Genomic DNA, 17,019 nt, shown 5'->3' with positions numbered 1-17,019 from the left:
AATGACTGCCGAGTTGATGTGCAGGTTTATCTTGGTAGTATCCTATGATGATACTCGGAGACCCGAAGGAAACGAAGACCCTGAAGACCCTAGATATAATTTATTTGTTGTAATTTATATTCGGGTCTGTAATATTTAAATAGGAAAAGTCTGTAATAGTAACTAGGGCTCTGGTTTGTAATAAGCTCACACACATCACGTGCATGATTTAAATTCCACGTATTTTACTTATCAGCACATTTGGAACTACATAGAAAGACCCTAGGTTGTATTATACGGCTATCTCATTTAACCTAGGAAATAAAAGTTTAAAATTCCAATTCACCCCCCCTCTTGGGAATACACCAATTCTAACAATTGGTATCAGAGCCTCGTAGCATTGACTTAAACATTTTTGCTAAAAGATCGAGATGGCTCATATTGGTGTTCCCCATTCGGTGAGGGACAGTCACTTTCCAGTCCTCCATTATTTTGTGGTGTCGATTACACCACCTGGAAAATTAGAATGACCATATTTTTGAAATCTATGGACTGAAGGGTTTGGCTTGTGACTGCTAAAGGAAGATGTGCACAAATAAATGAAAATGATTTTAATATGATTAATTCTAATGCCATGGATGTATTGTACTGTGCTTTAGAGACTAATATTTTTGTTGAGATTGTGGCATGTAGTAGTGCACAGGATATCTGGGATGAACTCGAAAGGAAATATGGAGAGTCCCAGGAGAATGAGACCACCACTCAGGAAGTGGTAAATAATAGGGCATTTGCATTAACAGCCGGTGAGGTATATGTTCCTATCTTAGCCTCCGTAGATGATTCTATTGCTGGATGCTATGATGTATCTAATGCTGAATCATCTGTTGAATATTGTGATAGTTATGTTATTGATGCACTTGATGATTCTTATGTTGAATACTGGAATATATCATGCAATGAATCATCCGATTGCCCTAGTGATAATTATGCTATTAGCTCATGTAATAATCCATGTGATGCATGTTGTGATGACTCTTGTGCCAAATCCTATGATATATTGTATGTTGAGTCATCTATTGGTTCTGATGATAATATTGCATGCATTGATTCATTTGAATGTTATAGTGATAAACTTTGTGATGAATCATGTATTGAATCTTACAATGAAAGCATGCCCACACATATAGCACTAGAAAATGAATCACTTAAAATGCGTAAGATTCTAGTTGGGATGTCTAAAAAGAAAACCTTTTTGAAAAATGAGAGTAATAGGTTGGCAAAGCAATTAGAAAAGTTAAAAGAGTATCGTGCCATCATTGAAAAGAAAAAGGTTAAGAAGATCTTGAAAATCATATGCTTAGAGAAAGAAATACATGATTATTCTAAAGCTGCTTCCAAAGTAAAATATGGAAAGAATAATCATAATAAACCCTTAAGATTCAAAAGAAATAAATTTTTCAAAAAGGGTTCATATTATAAATCCCATAATCATGCTTCTTCGTGCAAACATAAAGTCAGAAAGCATACTCTATCACGCACATACATGACTTGCTTACACTACAAAAGAAAGGGGCACACTAAACTAAATTGTTCATCTGGAGAAGCCCGTGGCTTGGATAAGGAAATGATATGGCTTATCATGAAAGCAAACCTTGTAGGTCATAAGGAAAATTGGATTTAAATTAATATTACTTAATTAAATGTTTCCTTAAGTTCCTAGGCTTAGGTTAAGGGGGTTGTGATGACTGTAGGTTTGGGAAGTGGTTGTTGCTTATAATGAAAATCTTAGTATGCCTATCTTGTTATACTAAGAATCTTTATCCACTCCCATATGGACATGGCATGTATGTCTGGTATTTAATTCAAAATGCTTAACCCATGCTAACATGAAAATCACCAAGTTAAGCAACTATTGTCCATTACACAAAATTGAGTGTTAGGGTTCAATCTTCTATCATATATCACTATACCCTAAACTCAATTTTGAATGTGAAAAGCCTAAATCAAAATCAAGTCATCACTTTGGGCTTAAAGCACTAATGATCTTAAATGGGTAATATATATATTAAGTGCTTTTCATAGCTATAACCAAATTAAAGGTATCCACTAGGAATTTGGTCCCTTTGAGTTTAAATTGCAAGACCTTTAATTTTGGTTTAATCGCTCCATAGGAAATCTTTACCAAACCACGATCATATCAGGTATAGATTCATCATTTCCTTGGTTTGTATCCTTATTCTAAATTGTGATAATATCAAAAGGATACTTTCCGATCACCAAAAAGCATTGTTCACAACATTCACATATCCTATATGTTCTTTGCCCAAGTATGGACATGATTACCTCCACAAAAATACTTTGAAAAATGTCCTGTCTACCCTAAATACTCTTATGTGCCCATTAAATGATTTAAATCTACAAAGAGTATTTATTTATCATCCCTTCACGAGCTCTCAAATCACTAAGACATATCCTTTAGAGTTTTATGTACTTAGAGATGAGTTGAATGGCTAATATGATTGCCTAGGTCTCAATCTAGGTAAATGTATAAAATTTAAGAAGACCTATGCATGTGTACGTTTAAATTGAAAGTCATTCTAACTTGTGCCTCTCACACATATTGAAATTCATATCAATAGAGGCAATATTGGCTTCGCTCACTTAAAGAAATATCTATTGTGACTTTTTGGTCCGCTAAGCCTATTCATCCAAAGCCAAGCATATATCATCAAAAATTTTAAAACACTTGGCTAAAGAACTAGAAAGTGAAAAAGACATAAATTGAATAAGTGCATAACTCAAGGGGAGCATTTATCCTTCTTATCGATATAAATGAAAATGCTCTCATATTCTCATATCATGTCTTTGTGCCTTAATGAATAACCATACTATACTAAACTCATAACTATCCACTGTTGTGTATTGTTTATACTATATATTGATGGATAGTGATTTGTGATTATCTAGTATTGTGAACTGTTATTGAATATGTTGTTTGATAATACTGGATTGCATGGAACGCCAACTGCATGGCTGATGTAGTATGTTGTGTATTGCATGCTGGTAGCATATATAGGTTCTCGCATGCTTAAATTGAAATTTTTTGAATTGATTGCTTGAATCTATCAGGTTTTGGTACTTGAAAATTTGGGAAATGTCCAATTTACAGACGGCACTCTGCCGAAATTTTGACAGGAATTTTCCTAAACCAAAACCTTGTGTTAAGGATGATTATGATAATAAAAATGTTAAAATGTTTTGAAAGAATGAGTGAAAACTTAAATAGAAATATCACATTTTCATCCTTGCATAATCATCACATACTTATGGGAGCTCAACTCCATCCCTATAGGAAGAACATAAATGACTTATATGCGTCACTTTCGTCTATTGAAATATTGAGGCTCTTCTAAAATCCCTGAACATTATATCTTGTGCTTAAAGGCTTATATTTTGATATGGAATGTTTGTGGATCTTGAACTATATTGCATGTCTTAATATATATTTTTTGATGCATCTATGGTCTATAGGGACAACTATACTAATCAAGTGAAAAATGCAATTGACAAATACTCAGTATAGTTGATTTTAAAGATGTGGATTGATGGCTTATATTACTAAGCATAATGAAATTAATCTTTGGTTAAGTATAAGTAGTTAAAGAATCTAAGCACATATTCAAATTGATAGGGGGAGCATCTAAAATTAAAATTACTATCCTGTTTTGCTTACCAATATGTTTAGCTTAGATCTTGAATGAACTCATTGTGACATGCACTTGAATGAAACAATTTTATTGAAATTCATAATCTGAAGCATGTTTATATTGTCACAACTGTTTGTACTTGCCATATGATCTTGCATGTGATTGTTGAACTCTTAGGATCATTATGGTTTTGGTTTTCTGGTTATCTTTAGTATGTGCTTTATTGACAAACCAGAAAATTTGTTGCTTGCTTGCATGATCTTTAAATTTATTTTTGGAAAGCACCCCCAGTACCTTTTGCAAATATCAAAAGGGGATATATGTTTATAGTTATATACATACGTATTTATTTTAGTACTTATGGCAAGAACCCTTCTCAAAACTCAAATTTTTATCTCTTGCCTCATTATTATTATATACATACATGTATTTCAAAATTGCATAACCTTGAGTATAGTCTTAATTGACTATTGTGCTTTTAAAATGAAATGCAATATGTCATGCGTATGCGTTGACTGATCAATATTTGTTGCATGCTAAAATTATTTGATAGGATGAGTATCTAAGAAATGCACTTAAGAGAACATCATCCTTGAGCTTAATTCAAGTAAGCGTGCATGCAAATATACATGGGAATTTAGGTCCTAATCTTAGAATAAATCAGTAAGAACTTAATGCCTAAAATCTCTTGCATTATAAGTAATACTAAGAAGAATGAACATATGATGGATGTGCTTAAATGAAATTCATTCTTGAGCATAAAGGCGCTTATGTATGCCTGAGACTATATTTGAGAGTTTTAGCCCCATCCTTGAAAGGAGAATTACGACTCACCAAGCTCATTGGGCTCACACTATTAATTGGCTTTAACTTTTTGAGTCCGATTTGTTTCATTACTTATACTGTATTAGAAACTTAATGAACTCTCATAATTAATGTCAGTATAAGTAGATGCTTCCTAGATATTTCATAGTGCACATAAATTTAGGGGGAGCTCTCAAGTAAAATTTACAAGTCTAAGAAACAAATTTTATAGTTGATATGTTTTATTGCCTCAGACTTGTGAATATTGATTGTTGCTTGTGTGCATAATTCGTATGTCTACTCCGTGATGGCCTTGGACTTTACATTTTATTGCATAATCATATTGGGCTTAATGAGTATTGATTATGACTTGTAATGGCCACTTCCTTTGTCCACTTTATGATGATATTGAAATTTATACTTGATTGGTGGACCATATTGAACTGTTTGAGTAGTTGTGGATAACTTGCTAGGTTTATAAACTCAAACAGGTCATTTTTATACAGGATTTGTTTTGGAAAGTCCCATTTTCAAACGGCATGCCGCCGAAATCTTTCGAAAAACTTTCCTAACTTATTGTATATAAAAATGATATTTTCCTCTTATTTGCCTATATAAACTTAAATGTTTTTCTACACTCTTTTTGCTGTTGCCAAAAGGGGAAGAAGTAGGCAAGTATTTGTTATCACCAAAAAGGGGGAGATTGTTGACCCTATGGGTCATACCCTGTTTTGATTATGACAAATACTCAGATACTTAATGACTGCCGAGTTGATGTGCAGGTTTATCTTGGTAGTATCCTATGATGGCACTCGGAGACCCGAAGGAAAACGAAGACCCTGAAGACCCTAGATATAATTTATTTGTTGTAATTTATATTCGGGTCTATAATATTTAAGTAGGAAAAGTCTGTAATAGTAACTAGGGCTCTGGTTTGTAATAAGCTCACACACATCACGTGCATGATTTAAATTCCACGTATTTTACTTATCAGCACATTTGGAACTGCATAGAAAGACCCTAAGTTGTATTATACGGCTATCTCATTTAACCTAGGAAATAAAAGTTTAAAATTCCAATTCACCCCCCCTCTTGGGAATACACCAATTCTAACACATAACCACCACCAAAACCAAACCCTAAACCTCAAACCTGCTGTAGCAGAACAATCATGTGCACCACAAAAGATTAGAAGACTGTCCAGGAGTTGCTGGAGAACATCATTGTTTCCATAAAGAAAAGGAAAAAAGAAAAAAATGGACACTGCTGTCCTTTCAGAAACTTAAAGAAACACTTCATATTTATCAAAAGCAACCACATTAACTGTCCTCAGAACTTGCTAATCTACATCCCTGCAAAATCACTGCCAGAGGGTCCCCCACACGCAGCAGCTCCGGCTCCACACACCAGCACGTGAGAGTTTTCTAAGCAATTTTGCTCCGATTTTTTCCAAAATGCCCTAAATACTTCCATACATCATAGTACAAAGCTATTGGTCATCTATTTTGTTTGAAAAATCATTTTTTTTTTATTGTTCTCTCGTAGCACCTTATTAGTGGTTGTTTGATACCATTAGGGCTGTGTATTGGTTTTTTGGGGATGTATGTTGGCTTCTTGGTGCTGTCACAGTCTTATGCTAGTTGATTCATGACTCGTTCATGGTGGTCACCTTGTGCGTGGTTGTTCTGATTGTTCCAGCTTAACCTGGTTATCATTGGCGTAAGTGTGTGCATGTTGGGATGGAGTCCTTGAATCCCAAGAGTATGTTTTCTTTATCATTGCCACAAATAACAACTGAGAAGTTAGATGGAAAGAATTATGTACTAATGGTCTAAGGCTGTCAAGATCTATTTGACGGGCATTGGTAAATTTGAGGACTTGTTTTGATCCAGGCCTAGCAACGACAAAAGGAAAGAACTGTGGATTCAAGAAGATACTATCGATTGTCTCCATATTATGGGACTCAATGTGTAATGACCCGGATATTTAAATAATTAGGAAATATAATAAATGGAAGGGATTAATGGATAATAAGGGGAAGAAAGGAAGGAATATTTTAGAAGAAAAAGCAGGCCTCGTCAACGAATGTCTTGTCTTCGTCGACAAATGCCCTTCTAAGATCATCGACGAAGTCTGTTCCTCGTCGACAAAGGAATCCCGAGAGAGAATTTTGAAACTCTAAATTTCGTCAACGAAGGTATCTTCTCACCGACGAAGTCTCATCGGTGCCTTGTTGACGAACCAACGTGTCTCGTCGACGAAGTCCTGCCTATAAATAGAGTGTTCTTCATTTTTCAACAAGAATTCGCGAACTCTCTTTCCTCTCTCTCTCTCTAAAACGAACCTCCAGCCTTCTCTCTTCGATTTCGGGCCAGATTTGACCCGGTTTGACGATCCGGAACCACCACGAGGTTCGTACGATCATTCTCTGTAAGGCTGTAGGAGCTGATCATTGGGTTGAGGGGTTTGGGAAACATCCCAAAATCAGGGTAAGTGAATTATTTTGGGATTTCCTTAATAAATAATGTTATTTGGAACCTAAGAAGTAGTAAATGAGTGTTTTTCTTAAGATTTGAGTTAGTTAAGATTTATTTTAATTAAATGAGGATTTTTGGATTCAAGGTTCAAGTGAACGCTGTGGGTATCGGTTCAAGGATCCTACAAGCGTAGTTTGAAAGTCTGATAAGGGGGAATGATGTATTAACTCAGGTTTTTATGAATTAAATAAAATAGACCATGTTATATATATGTATATGAGTTTTTCATTTGGGTATAAAATGCCAACCATGCAATATACGTCTTCTGAACCTAAGATTGTTTATATAGTTATGTATATGTGAAAGTAAATGGATGAAAGTGGAAAGCAATTTCTGAGGAATTATGTAAGAAATGAAATGTATTTTAGCATATAAATGTTAAATGTGGGTTAGCATATTTTACAAAAATAAGTATGAATTTTACTGTTAAATTGTGTGGCATGAATAAATGTAAATGTTGTGCAAATATATAATAATCGTATGAGATGCAGGCTAAGTAAGTAAAGCAATGAGAATAAAATATGATATGGACTATGTTGCTTGTGTATGTTAAATGCAACCATGTAAATGTAAGACAACTGAAAGACAGCCATGTTAGCAGATTCTAACGCATTTCTATGTGAACTAACCGATGACAACTAAAAGGAGCTGTGTTAGCAAATTTTAGCGCATTTCTATGTGGACTAACTGATGATGGCTAAAAACCAGCTGTAGTACGAAGGAATGAAATGAAAACGTTATGCAATGAAATGACAATAGAATAACCATGGAATGAAATGACAAATGTGAACGATGTAAATGGGAAAGAGTCGCTTAAAGTGAAATGAAATGCAATGTTTAAACTATAAACATGAACGGATGTGAATGATTGAATAATGATAGAAAGAATAATGTATTATGATATTAGAAGTATGTATGTACGTAAAACATATTACGATTGGGCGGGGCGCACTCTTCGCCTGAGGGCTTGCTGAGTAAGGCGAGTGCGCTAGTAACTTTAGATGTGGCAGTAGCTGCATAACGTACTAGGGCAGAGGAAACCTACTTGTATGGGCGGGTAAATTTCCCTATCCTTAGTGCCTTTACTGGCAAATCATTGATGAATGGTGTGAGTACGAGATTAATCCAACACTTGAGGGCTTACTGAGTAAGATGAGTGCTCTGGTATGCTTTAATTGTGACCTTAGGGTTACCTAAGTATCAAAGCAGAGGGGTGCTACTTGTATGGGCGGGTAAACACCCCTATCCTTGGGTAATCTCGTGGGTAAATCTTTGCATGTGATTGTTTAGGTTCAGAGAATGATTTCTATATTATGTTAATAATTTGCAAATGTAATTAAAATGACATGTATATACCTCATGTTAGCCACATGCTGTGTTTAATATATTGTTTCTTCCCTTACTGATATGTGTCTCACCCGAATATGATTATTTTTTTTTCAGGACATCCTCGAGGTCGAGCTTAAGAGCTCGAGGGTATTTAGCATTTTTTTTTAGGAATATAAAGTGAAAAGGTATATGTTTGATAATACTTCAGGAATGTAAATATTTATGTTTTATGTTGTTATGTTTGAAGTCAATTGAGTAAGTAATGGTTGTGAATATGTAGAAACGTTTGGAGATATATGTATCTATATAAATACAAGTGTTGGATGAATTTTATGGAATTTAGATAGGAATAGTAAACTCTGGTATTACGATATTATGGTATTATATATGGAGATTATGTTTATGTTTTCCGATGCGTATATTATGGACTATGGATTATCAGGTATAACACACCGGACCTGAGTTTATGGGTTCGGGGTGTTACACAATGGAACACTACATTGCACATATGTGCGTGCATTTGGATGGATGCAAGGAGATTTGGGATTATGACAAGCTCCGATCTATCCCTAAAGTACTTTTAGTTACAATAGGGAGATAGTAGTGTCACTAAGTACTTTGCAGAGATGAAGTGTATCCATGATGAGCTTAAGACCGTGCAACCCAGAACAGCCAATGTTCGCAAGATGCAAAAGCAAAAGACAATGACAGTCGGTCGAGGTTTGCAACCCAAATTTGAGATAGTTCGGGCCCAAATTCTTGGTAGTGCAGAATTGCTCTCCGTTGTCGAAGTTTATTCTCATGTACTTCGTGCTTCCTCCAGCACACATTCCCAGGCCCTTGCATCTAGTGTTTCAACCCCTGACTTTGAGAGGACTGCTTTTGTTACACAAGGGGATTCCAGTTTTCAACCAAAAAGCTACAAAAGTTATCGAGGTGTTACACAGGCCTTCCCACCGCCTCTGACTATTCCATCTACAGGAAATCTTATCCTCCAGTCAGATGCTAGTGACCATCATTGGGGTGTCTTACTGCTTGAAGAAAAGGACAACAAAAGATCCTATTGTGGACACGCCAGTGGAGAATTCAAAGAATCCCAAAAGCATTATCACACTATCTTCAAAGAAATTATTGCAGTAAAAAATGGAATTCAGAAATTTGACTTTTATGTCAGATCAAAGCACTTTACGATTGAAATGGACAACTCGTATTTCCCAAAAATGCTTGAATTCCGAAATAAGATTCTTCCTAAACCATAGATTCTCAGACTGAAAGATTGGTTTTCCAGATATGACTTCTCTGTGAAGCATATAAAAGGCGAGCACAATGTTCTTATCGACATGTTATCTCGCCCTCGGAAAACTTCCTTCCTTATCTCCAAACACCGAGCCATTCCACTAATCCTCATAGCCTCATCCTCCTCCTCTTCACCTCCAGAAATTCTCTATCTTGGTGCCTCTACCCAGATACAGTTCCCTCCAGAAATACCTCCTGAAATCATTAATGCCTCCAAAATCAAATCCTATGCTAAGACCTTCTATGGCTACTATGTTGATCTAATAAACCATCACCTGACCTTCCCATCTTACCCTTTCCTCAATCCTTACATCATCAAATCATCATCCTTTAATACTCATGTATTATGGTATATATGGTATATCTATGTTTTGCAGATACATGTTGTATTCCTCCCACTTCAGGAGACGTACACTCATCTTGATAATCCAGCCAATCAGAAATCCCTATTTTAGACTTTCCTCCAACTGTTTCATCCTCTGTTCACTTGGAGAAAGAAATTGACTACTCTCATAGGTAATCATAACCTTTGGAAGATGGACCCATCTGAAGCAGCCTCAGTACACAGTATCTTCATTCTGCATAAACCATATTTCTACAATTCCAATAGGAATCTCTTATGGTCCCAGAATCGAGTTTACGAATGGGATATGCTGTACAACTTTCCCAGTACATGGCCCAGCTACAAGCCTTCACTATTAAATCACCTCTGCGAAATGAACAATCTCCAATTCTACTCTGAACTCGTCAAAGTCATTCCAGACGAGATTTCAGCTCCTAAACCACCTGACAAGGACTGCACTAATCATGATCCTATGGACACTGATGAAGATTATCCTTGAGATCCGCCAACTTACCACCATCCAATCTATGGAGACATCACGGATGAGGATTATATCAACCTCAACCTCTCGCCGTCTCATCACATCTAGCCCCACATACTGTTTACTTTATGTATTATTGTCACCATAGTCCACAATGGTGGGCCACTTTATGTTTGCGTATGTAATAAGTTTGGTTTAAAGTCAAAAGGTCTTTGCATAATTAAAGGTGGGTCACTCCCGCACAAATGCAGCCGCCCATGTGCTGTCACCTTTTAATTATGTCAGTTGTCAGTCATCTCTAAAGTCTTCAACCACTTTAACTTTATGTCGTCGTCTACTTTATGTCTTTATCATATTTGTTTTATGTCCTTATCAGCTGTTTGTAAGATGCTTGCTTCTCGTGTAAGTCTTGGGAGGTCTCAGACCTCTATTTAAGGGACTGCCTTCCCGTTTGTAAGGCAGAGCAGAACAGGACGGATTGAGAAATAAAAATTCCTTTGTGTGTTTTATCCATGGCTTTCTAAGTTCTCTCTTTCCCAAGGACTATTTGTCCAAAGGGCTTCTAAGCCTCACTTCTATGAGCTTGTAATATCTTTCATGATATTATGAGAGATTACTTTACAGTGGATACCCATAACTTGCCGAGTCACAGTGCTAGCGGCCTGGCGCAAGGCTAACCTCAGGTTTAACAAAACTGTAATGGGTTGCTTTGATGATCATGACATGGCACCGAGTATGCTTTGTGCTTGCCTCTAAGGAGGATCCTACACATCAGAAAGGCTATACGGTCCCCGAAGACTTCCTTTGGTAAAGCATTGGTTGAAGGACCTGAGTTCTCCGTTTGAGTGGCCATGGGAAGGCCTGTGTTGGAGATGTGGTCCTAGATTGGTTGCTTTCCTTAGGCAGGTCTTGGGGCTCCCACTATATATATATAGTGGCGATAGTTGGAAAATTTCCAAAGGTGCAATGACATGCTTGCACAGTAAGAAAATTGGTACTCTTTATATGACCTCAGATGCTTGCATGTCAATTTCAGTTGCTGCAGGGAATGAAGATTCAAACCTATGGCACCAGAGACTCGATCACATGAGTGAGAAAGCTTTGAAAATCATGAACTCAAAGGGAAAGATATCAGGTTTCCAGTCAGCTAATATTGACCAATGTGAGAGTTGCATCCTCGACAAACAAAAATGAGTCAGCTTTCAAACATTCGGCAGAACTCCAAAGAAAGAAAAATTGGAGCTGGTGCACACCGATATTTGGGGACCAAGCCCAGTTTCATCCATTGGCGGGAAATCCTATTTTGTCATCTTTATTGACGATCATTCCAAGAAGGTATGGGTTTATTTCTTAAAATATAAATCCGAAGTGTATGATGTTTTTAGGAAATAGAAGGCCATGGTGGAAAATGAAATAGGCTTAAAAATCAAAAAGCTGAGATCAGACAATGGTGGTGAATATGAAATTAGAGAATTCAAAAGGTTTTTCTACAAGCATGGGATCAGACTTGAAAGAACCGTGCCAGGTACACCCCAACACAATGGCGTAGCAAAACGAATGAACAGAACCTTGACTGAGAAAACCAAAAGTATGCGATTACAAGTAAGTTTACCAAAGCAATTTTGGGCAGAAGCAATCAACACAGCTACTTATCTAATCAACCGAAGTCCATCAGTACCATTGCAGTTCCAAGAGGAGGTATGGAGCAAAAAGGAAGTAAAACTTTCACATTTAAAAATTTTTGGCTGCGTTGCTTTTGTACATATAAGTGATCAGGCTAGGAGCAAGTTTGATCCAAAATCTCAAAAATGCACATTTCTTGGATATGGTGAAGATGAGTTTGGTTACCACATTTGGGATGATCAAAACAAAAAAATAATCAGAAGTCGAGATGTTGTTTTCAATGAAAAGGTTATGTACAAAGACACGGCATCATCAAGTAATCCCACACTATATAACCCTGATATTGTAGAATTGGATGATTATACTAATAGCAACGTGGCACAACAGATTATTGATAATTCCCAAACAGAGTAATCTATCACAGAAGAGTGTTCTAAAGCACCACAAACTCCAACTCCGACTCCTACTCCGACTCTGAGGAGGTCTTCCCGACCGCATGTACCGAATAGGAGATATTTGGATTATTTGTTATTAACTGATGCAGGTGAACCAGAGTACTATAATGAAGCATGTCAAGTGGATGAGGCTAGCAAGTGGGAACTTGCCATGAAAGATGAGATGAAATCCCTCACTAACATCAGGACTTGGGAGCTAGCTAGATTACCCAAGGGAAAAGAAGTTCTTCAAAACAAATGGGTATACCGCATAAAAGAAGAGCATGATGATTCAAGAAAATACAAAGCAAGACTCGTGATCAAAGGTTTCCAACAAATACAAGGTATTGACTACTTAGAAATCTTCTCACCAGTTGTGAAGCACACAACCATTCGGACAGTTTTGAGCATTGTTGCAGCAGAGAATTTACACCTCGAGCAGTTAGATGTAAAAACTACTTTTCTCCATGGTGATCTAGAGGAGGAGAAATACATGCACCAACCTGAAGGCTTTGCAGAGAAAGACAAAGAAAAACTTGTTTGCAAGTTGAATAAGAGTCTGTATGGTTTGAAACAGGCTCCAAGGCAGTGGTATAAGAAATTTGATGGCATCATGCAAAAGAATGACTACCGCAAATGTGACGCTGATCATTGTTGCTATTTCAAAAGGTATAAATCAAGTTACATAATTCTTTTGCTTTATGTTGATGATATGCTAGTTGCAGGATCAGACATGGATGACATCAGAAAATTGAAAAGGCAGTTGTCCACTAAATTTGAAATGAAAGACTTGAGTCCAGCAAAGTAGATACTTGGGATGAGAATCACTAGAGACAGAAAGGAGGGAACCTTGCAGTTGTCTCATACATCAGGCGGATTCTCAGAAGATTCAACATAAGTGATGCTAAGGCAGTTAACACACCATTAGCCGATCATTTCAAGTTATCAAAGACTCAATCTCCAAAGTTAGAGGAAGAGAAGAAAGAAATGGACAAAATGTCATATGCTTTAGCTGTAGGAAGCTTAATGTACGCCATGATTTGCACAAGACCAGATCTTAGTTATGCAGTGGGAACCGTCAGTAGATTCATGTCGAATCCAGGAAAAATTCACTGGAAAGCGGAAAATGGATTTTACAGTATCTCCGAGGTACAATTAACAAATGTTTATGCTTTGGTAAAAGTGATCTGACATTGAAAGGATACGTAAATGCAAACTTTGCTAGTAAGATAGATCACAGAAGAAGTACTACTAGATATGTTTACACAGTAGGTGCTACTGCTGTTAGTTGGGTATCACAGATTCAGAAAATCGTTGCACTATCCACTACAGAGGCAAAGTATGTGGCCATGACATAAGCGAGCAAAGAGATGATCTGGTTATAGGGTTTGTTGACAGAGTTAGGTTTCAAGCAGGTGAAGAGTGTTTTGTATAGTGATGGTCAGAGCGCTATACACTTGGTGAAGAATTCAGCATTCCACTCAAAGACCAAGCACATTGGACTCCGCAATCACTTCATCAGATCTCTTCTCGATGAAGGGATATTAGCCGTTGAGAAGATCCTTGGCAGTCAAAACCCAACAAATATGTTGACAAAGTTGGTAACCAGAGAGAAATTCGAGTTATGCTCAGATTCAGTGGGTCTTCTAGATCTACTGAAACCATCCAAAAGATGATCCCTACATGAGCACCTCAGCAAGGGGGTGCGGGCACTCTCGCGAAGGGGTGCGGTCGCCTAGATACTAGGGCGAGGTCTTAGTGTTGCAGCATCAGAGTAGCAGACACTTGGTTGCCCCCACATGTTTGGAGGGGTTGATTTGTTGACCCACTCATGTGGGTGCATTTATTGTTGCTTGAGAAGGCACAGCTCATAGAGCATGCGCAGCCTCAAGCATGCATTCCATTTTCAATGCTGCTCCATCTCAATGCTCCTCTCTCATACATTTATATGTGCACTGCTTTGTAAAGAATTGAAAGAGTATGTGATAAAAATATACGAAGTGAAGAACAGAAAGTTGTGTGTGAGGCAGATAGGTAGAGAGGCTATGATAAAGGTTGAGTTGAGAGTTGTGTTACTCCTCCTCTCTTGTATCTCTCCTATTGATCATATAGTGAGATTTCCTCTCTCCCATGGATGTAAGCCGATTGGCCGAACCACGTAATTTGTTTTGTGTTCTATGTATTTGTGTGTTGGTGTCTTTGTTTGCTGGATTCATCCTTTTTTTTTCCTAACAGTTTTCTCGTAGGTTTCATTATCTATTGTTATAAACACTAGTTGTTCTCATTTGGAGCTCATTACCAAAATCCCAAAAAAGCTTCATTTTTGCTTTAAATTTTTACTCGTCCTGCACTCCGTGCGTTTGTTCTTTTGTCCCAAAAATTAGAACTTCTCTCAATAAGCAACACAACACACACACAAACACAGAAGATCCCGAGACGGAAAAAAAAAGGCACGAGCTTCTTTTTGTGCTTACGAAGACAGAAGCAGAAACTGATCAATGTCTTCTTGAGACTCAAACATCATCAATATGATGGCGTCCAAAAGCTCCGATTTTGAAACTGAAATGTATCTCTCTCTCGGAACTTGAACTCCGGAAATTTCTTCTTCACCTTCATCTCCTTTTTCAACGTCGTCACCACCGCCGTCGCCATTCTCAAGTCCAAGACCCTGGTTCGTGGGAGGAGGACGCTCGTTGCCCTGCTCCGGTATTTTCGACGAAAGAGAGTGCAATTCCAAGTGCTTGACAGAAAATACCCGCAACCTGAGGGAGCAAGAAGCGAGTTTTAAATCGGCGGCGCTCTTTAAGAGACGGTGGGGGAAGAGAGGGTGAACCGGCGACGGAGATGACGACGAGGTGGCAACGCCGGTGAGAATTCGCCCTGATAGCATCAGGACCTACCGCTATGTAATGGGGTGACTAACGGAAAGATGGTGAGCGCGGGAGCCCTCTGCCTCCGCTCTCCTGCAAACAAGTAAAGTGTGAGCCGAGCCAATCTTATCTTTAACAATAAACTAGCTCCGATTGACTATACTTAGTCACTTAAAATAAGTATTTTTATAAATTAAAAAATATTTAATTGAAATTAAAATAAATATTTATTGAAAAAAATACTTTTCTAAAATTATTTTTTAAAAAATTTTCAAAGTAAAATTCGTGAAAAATAATTTAAAATAATTTTTTGGACACTTATAAATGACACGATTTATAAACAGGATCAATTTTGTAAATATAAAAAAATTAATGATTATTTTAAAATTTTAAAAATATATTAGAAGAAATCATATATTTTTTTATTATTTATTATAATACATTAATTATTAATAAAACATAATTCAATTTTGAAATGAAAAAGAATAACCATCTATTAATTTATATTAATATTAAAAATAAAAAATACCAATTTAATTAATGATATTATTTTAACATATATTAATGGTAATCATATATTATAAATATAAATTAAGAATAAGGCTATTTTTAATCAAAAAAATAATATTATTCTTTTCATTTAATAAAAATATTTAAATATTAATTAAAAAGTAACAGCTAACATAATTATTAATTTAATTTTTAATTAACAATTGACCATATATCATTTTACTATACATTATAACCTATTAATTATTAATGTAATATAATTAAGTTCTAAAATGAATCATCTATAAATTTAAATTAAGTAAACTAAAATTTTAATTAATTCTTAATAATATTTTTAACATAAAGTAATGTGATAATCATATGTTTTAAATATATATATTAGTAACAAGATTATTGTTAATTGATAAATAATATTATATTATTTTAGTTAATAAAAAATATCTAAATTTAATTAGAAAATTAAAATAATTATCATTTAAATTTCTAATTATAAAAAATATTAATATTTTTATCTAATGGACGTGGAACAAGAGCCACAAGGGAAATGCTTGCGGTGGTCATGATATCATATCAAATTTATGAAAGTAATTCAGTTTTTATTCACAACAAAAGTTGTCAGGGTATATATATATAACAATTCAATAACTGAGCTACCAGCTCAAGAATAAAAATAACAACTAACTGAACTACCTGAAGAACTAAATTAACTGAACTGAACTAAATTATAACTGCAAGCCGCTGCTGCTGCTGCTGCTGCCGCCAGCTGAGAGCTGCTGCTGCTACTAACTGCTGCTGCTAACTGCTGCGAGAGATAAGCTGCTGCTGCTGCTACTAACTGCTGCTGCTAACTGCTGCGTGAGATAAGCTGCTGCTGCTGCTACTCTGCTGCTGCTGTGTGAGCTGCCTGCTATAATTCATAATAATCTGTGAAGAACCACTGCCACGCTCAAGCCCAGCTTCTCTCTCTCTCCCTCTCTCTCTCTCTCTCTCTCTCACACAACCGAGTGGGCTCTTTCTCAGTCTTCCAAGATTAATTTCTAATGCACAAGAAACTTGTGTGCAAATCACTAAATTCCCATCTCCATTAAACTTGAAGTGCAGCAACC

The 17,019-nt window shown here is 36.3% G+C and overlaps 1 protein-coding gene across 1 annotated transcript in view; it reads right to left on the bottom strand.

Moving 5' to 3' along the window:
* LOC131155747 (uncharacterized) overlaps positions 1 to 15,518 on the bottom strand; it is a 136,370-nt gene extending 120,852 nt beyond the window's left edge. The window contains exon 1 of the mRNA XM_058109127.1: positions 15,008 to 15,518. Coding sequence (XP_057965110.1) covers positions 15,008 to 15,423 — 416 coding nt within the window. The 5' untranslated portion in view covers positions 15,424 to 15,518. The remainder of the gene's footprint in view (positions 1 to 15,007) is intronic.
* Positions 15,519 to 17,019: the final 1,501 nt, after the last annotated feature.

The sequence above is a fragment of the Malania oleifera genome, chromosome 5 (assembly GCF_029873635.1).
Source record: "Malania oleifera isolate guangnan ecotype guangnan chromosome 5, ASM2987363v1, whole genome shotgun sequence".
Lineage (NCBI taxonomy): Eukaryota > Viridiplantae > Streptophyta > Magnoliopsida > Santalales > Ximeniaceae > Malania > Malania oleifera.
Note: the sequence above shows the minus strand (reverse complement) of the source record. Positions and strands in the feature narration are given on the sequence as shown.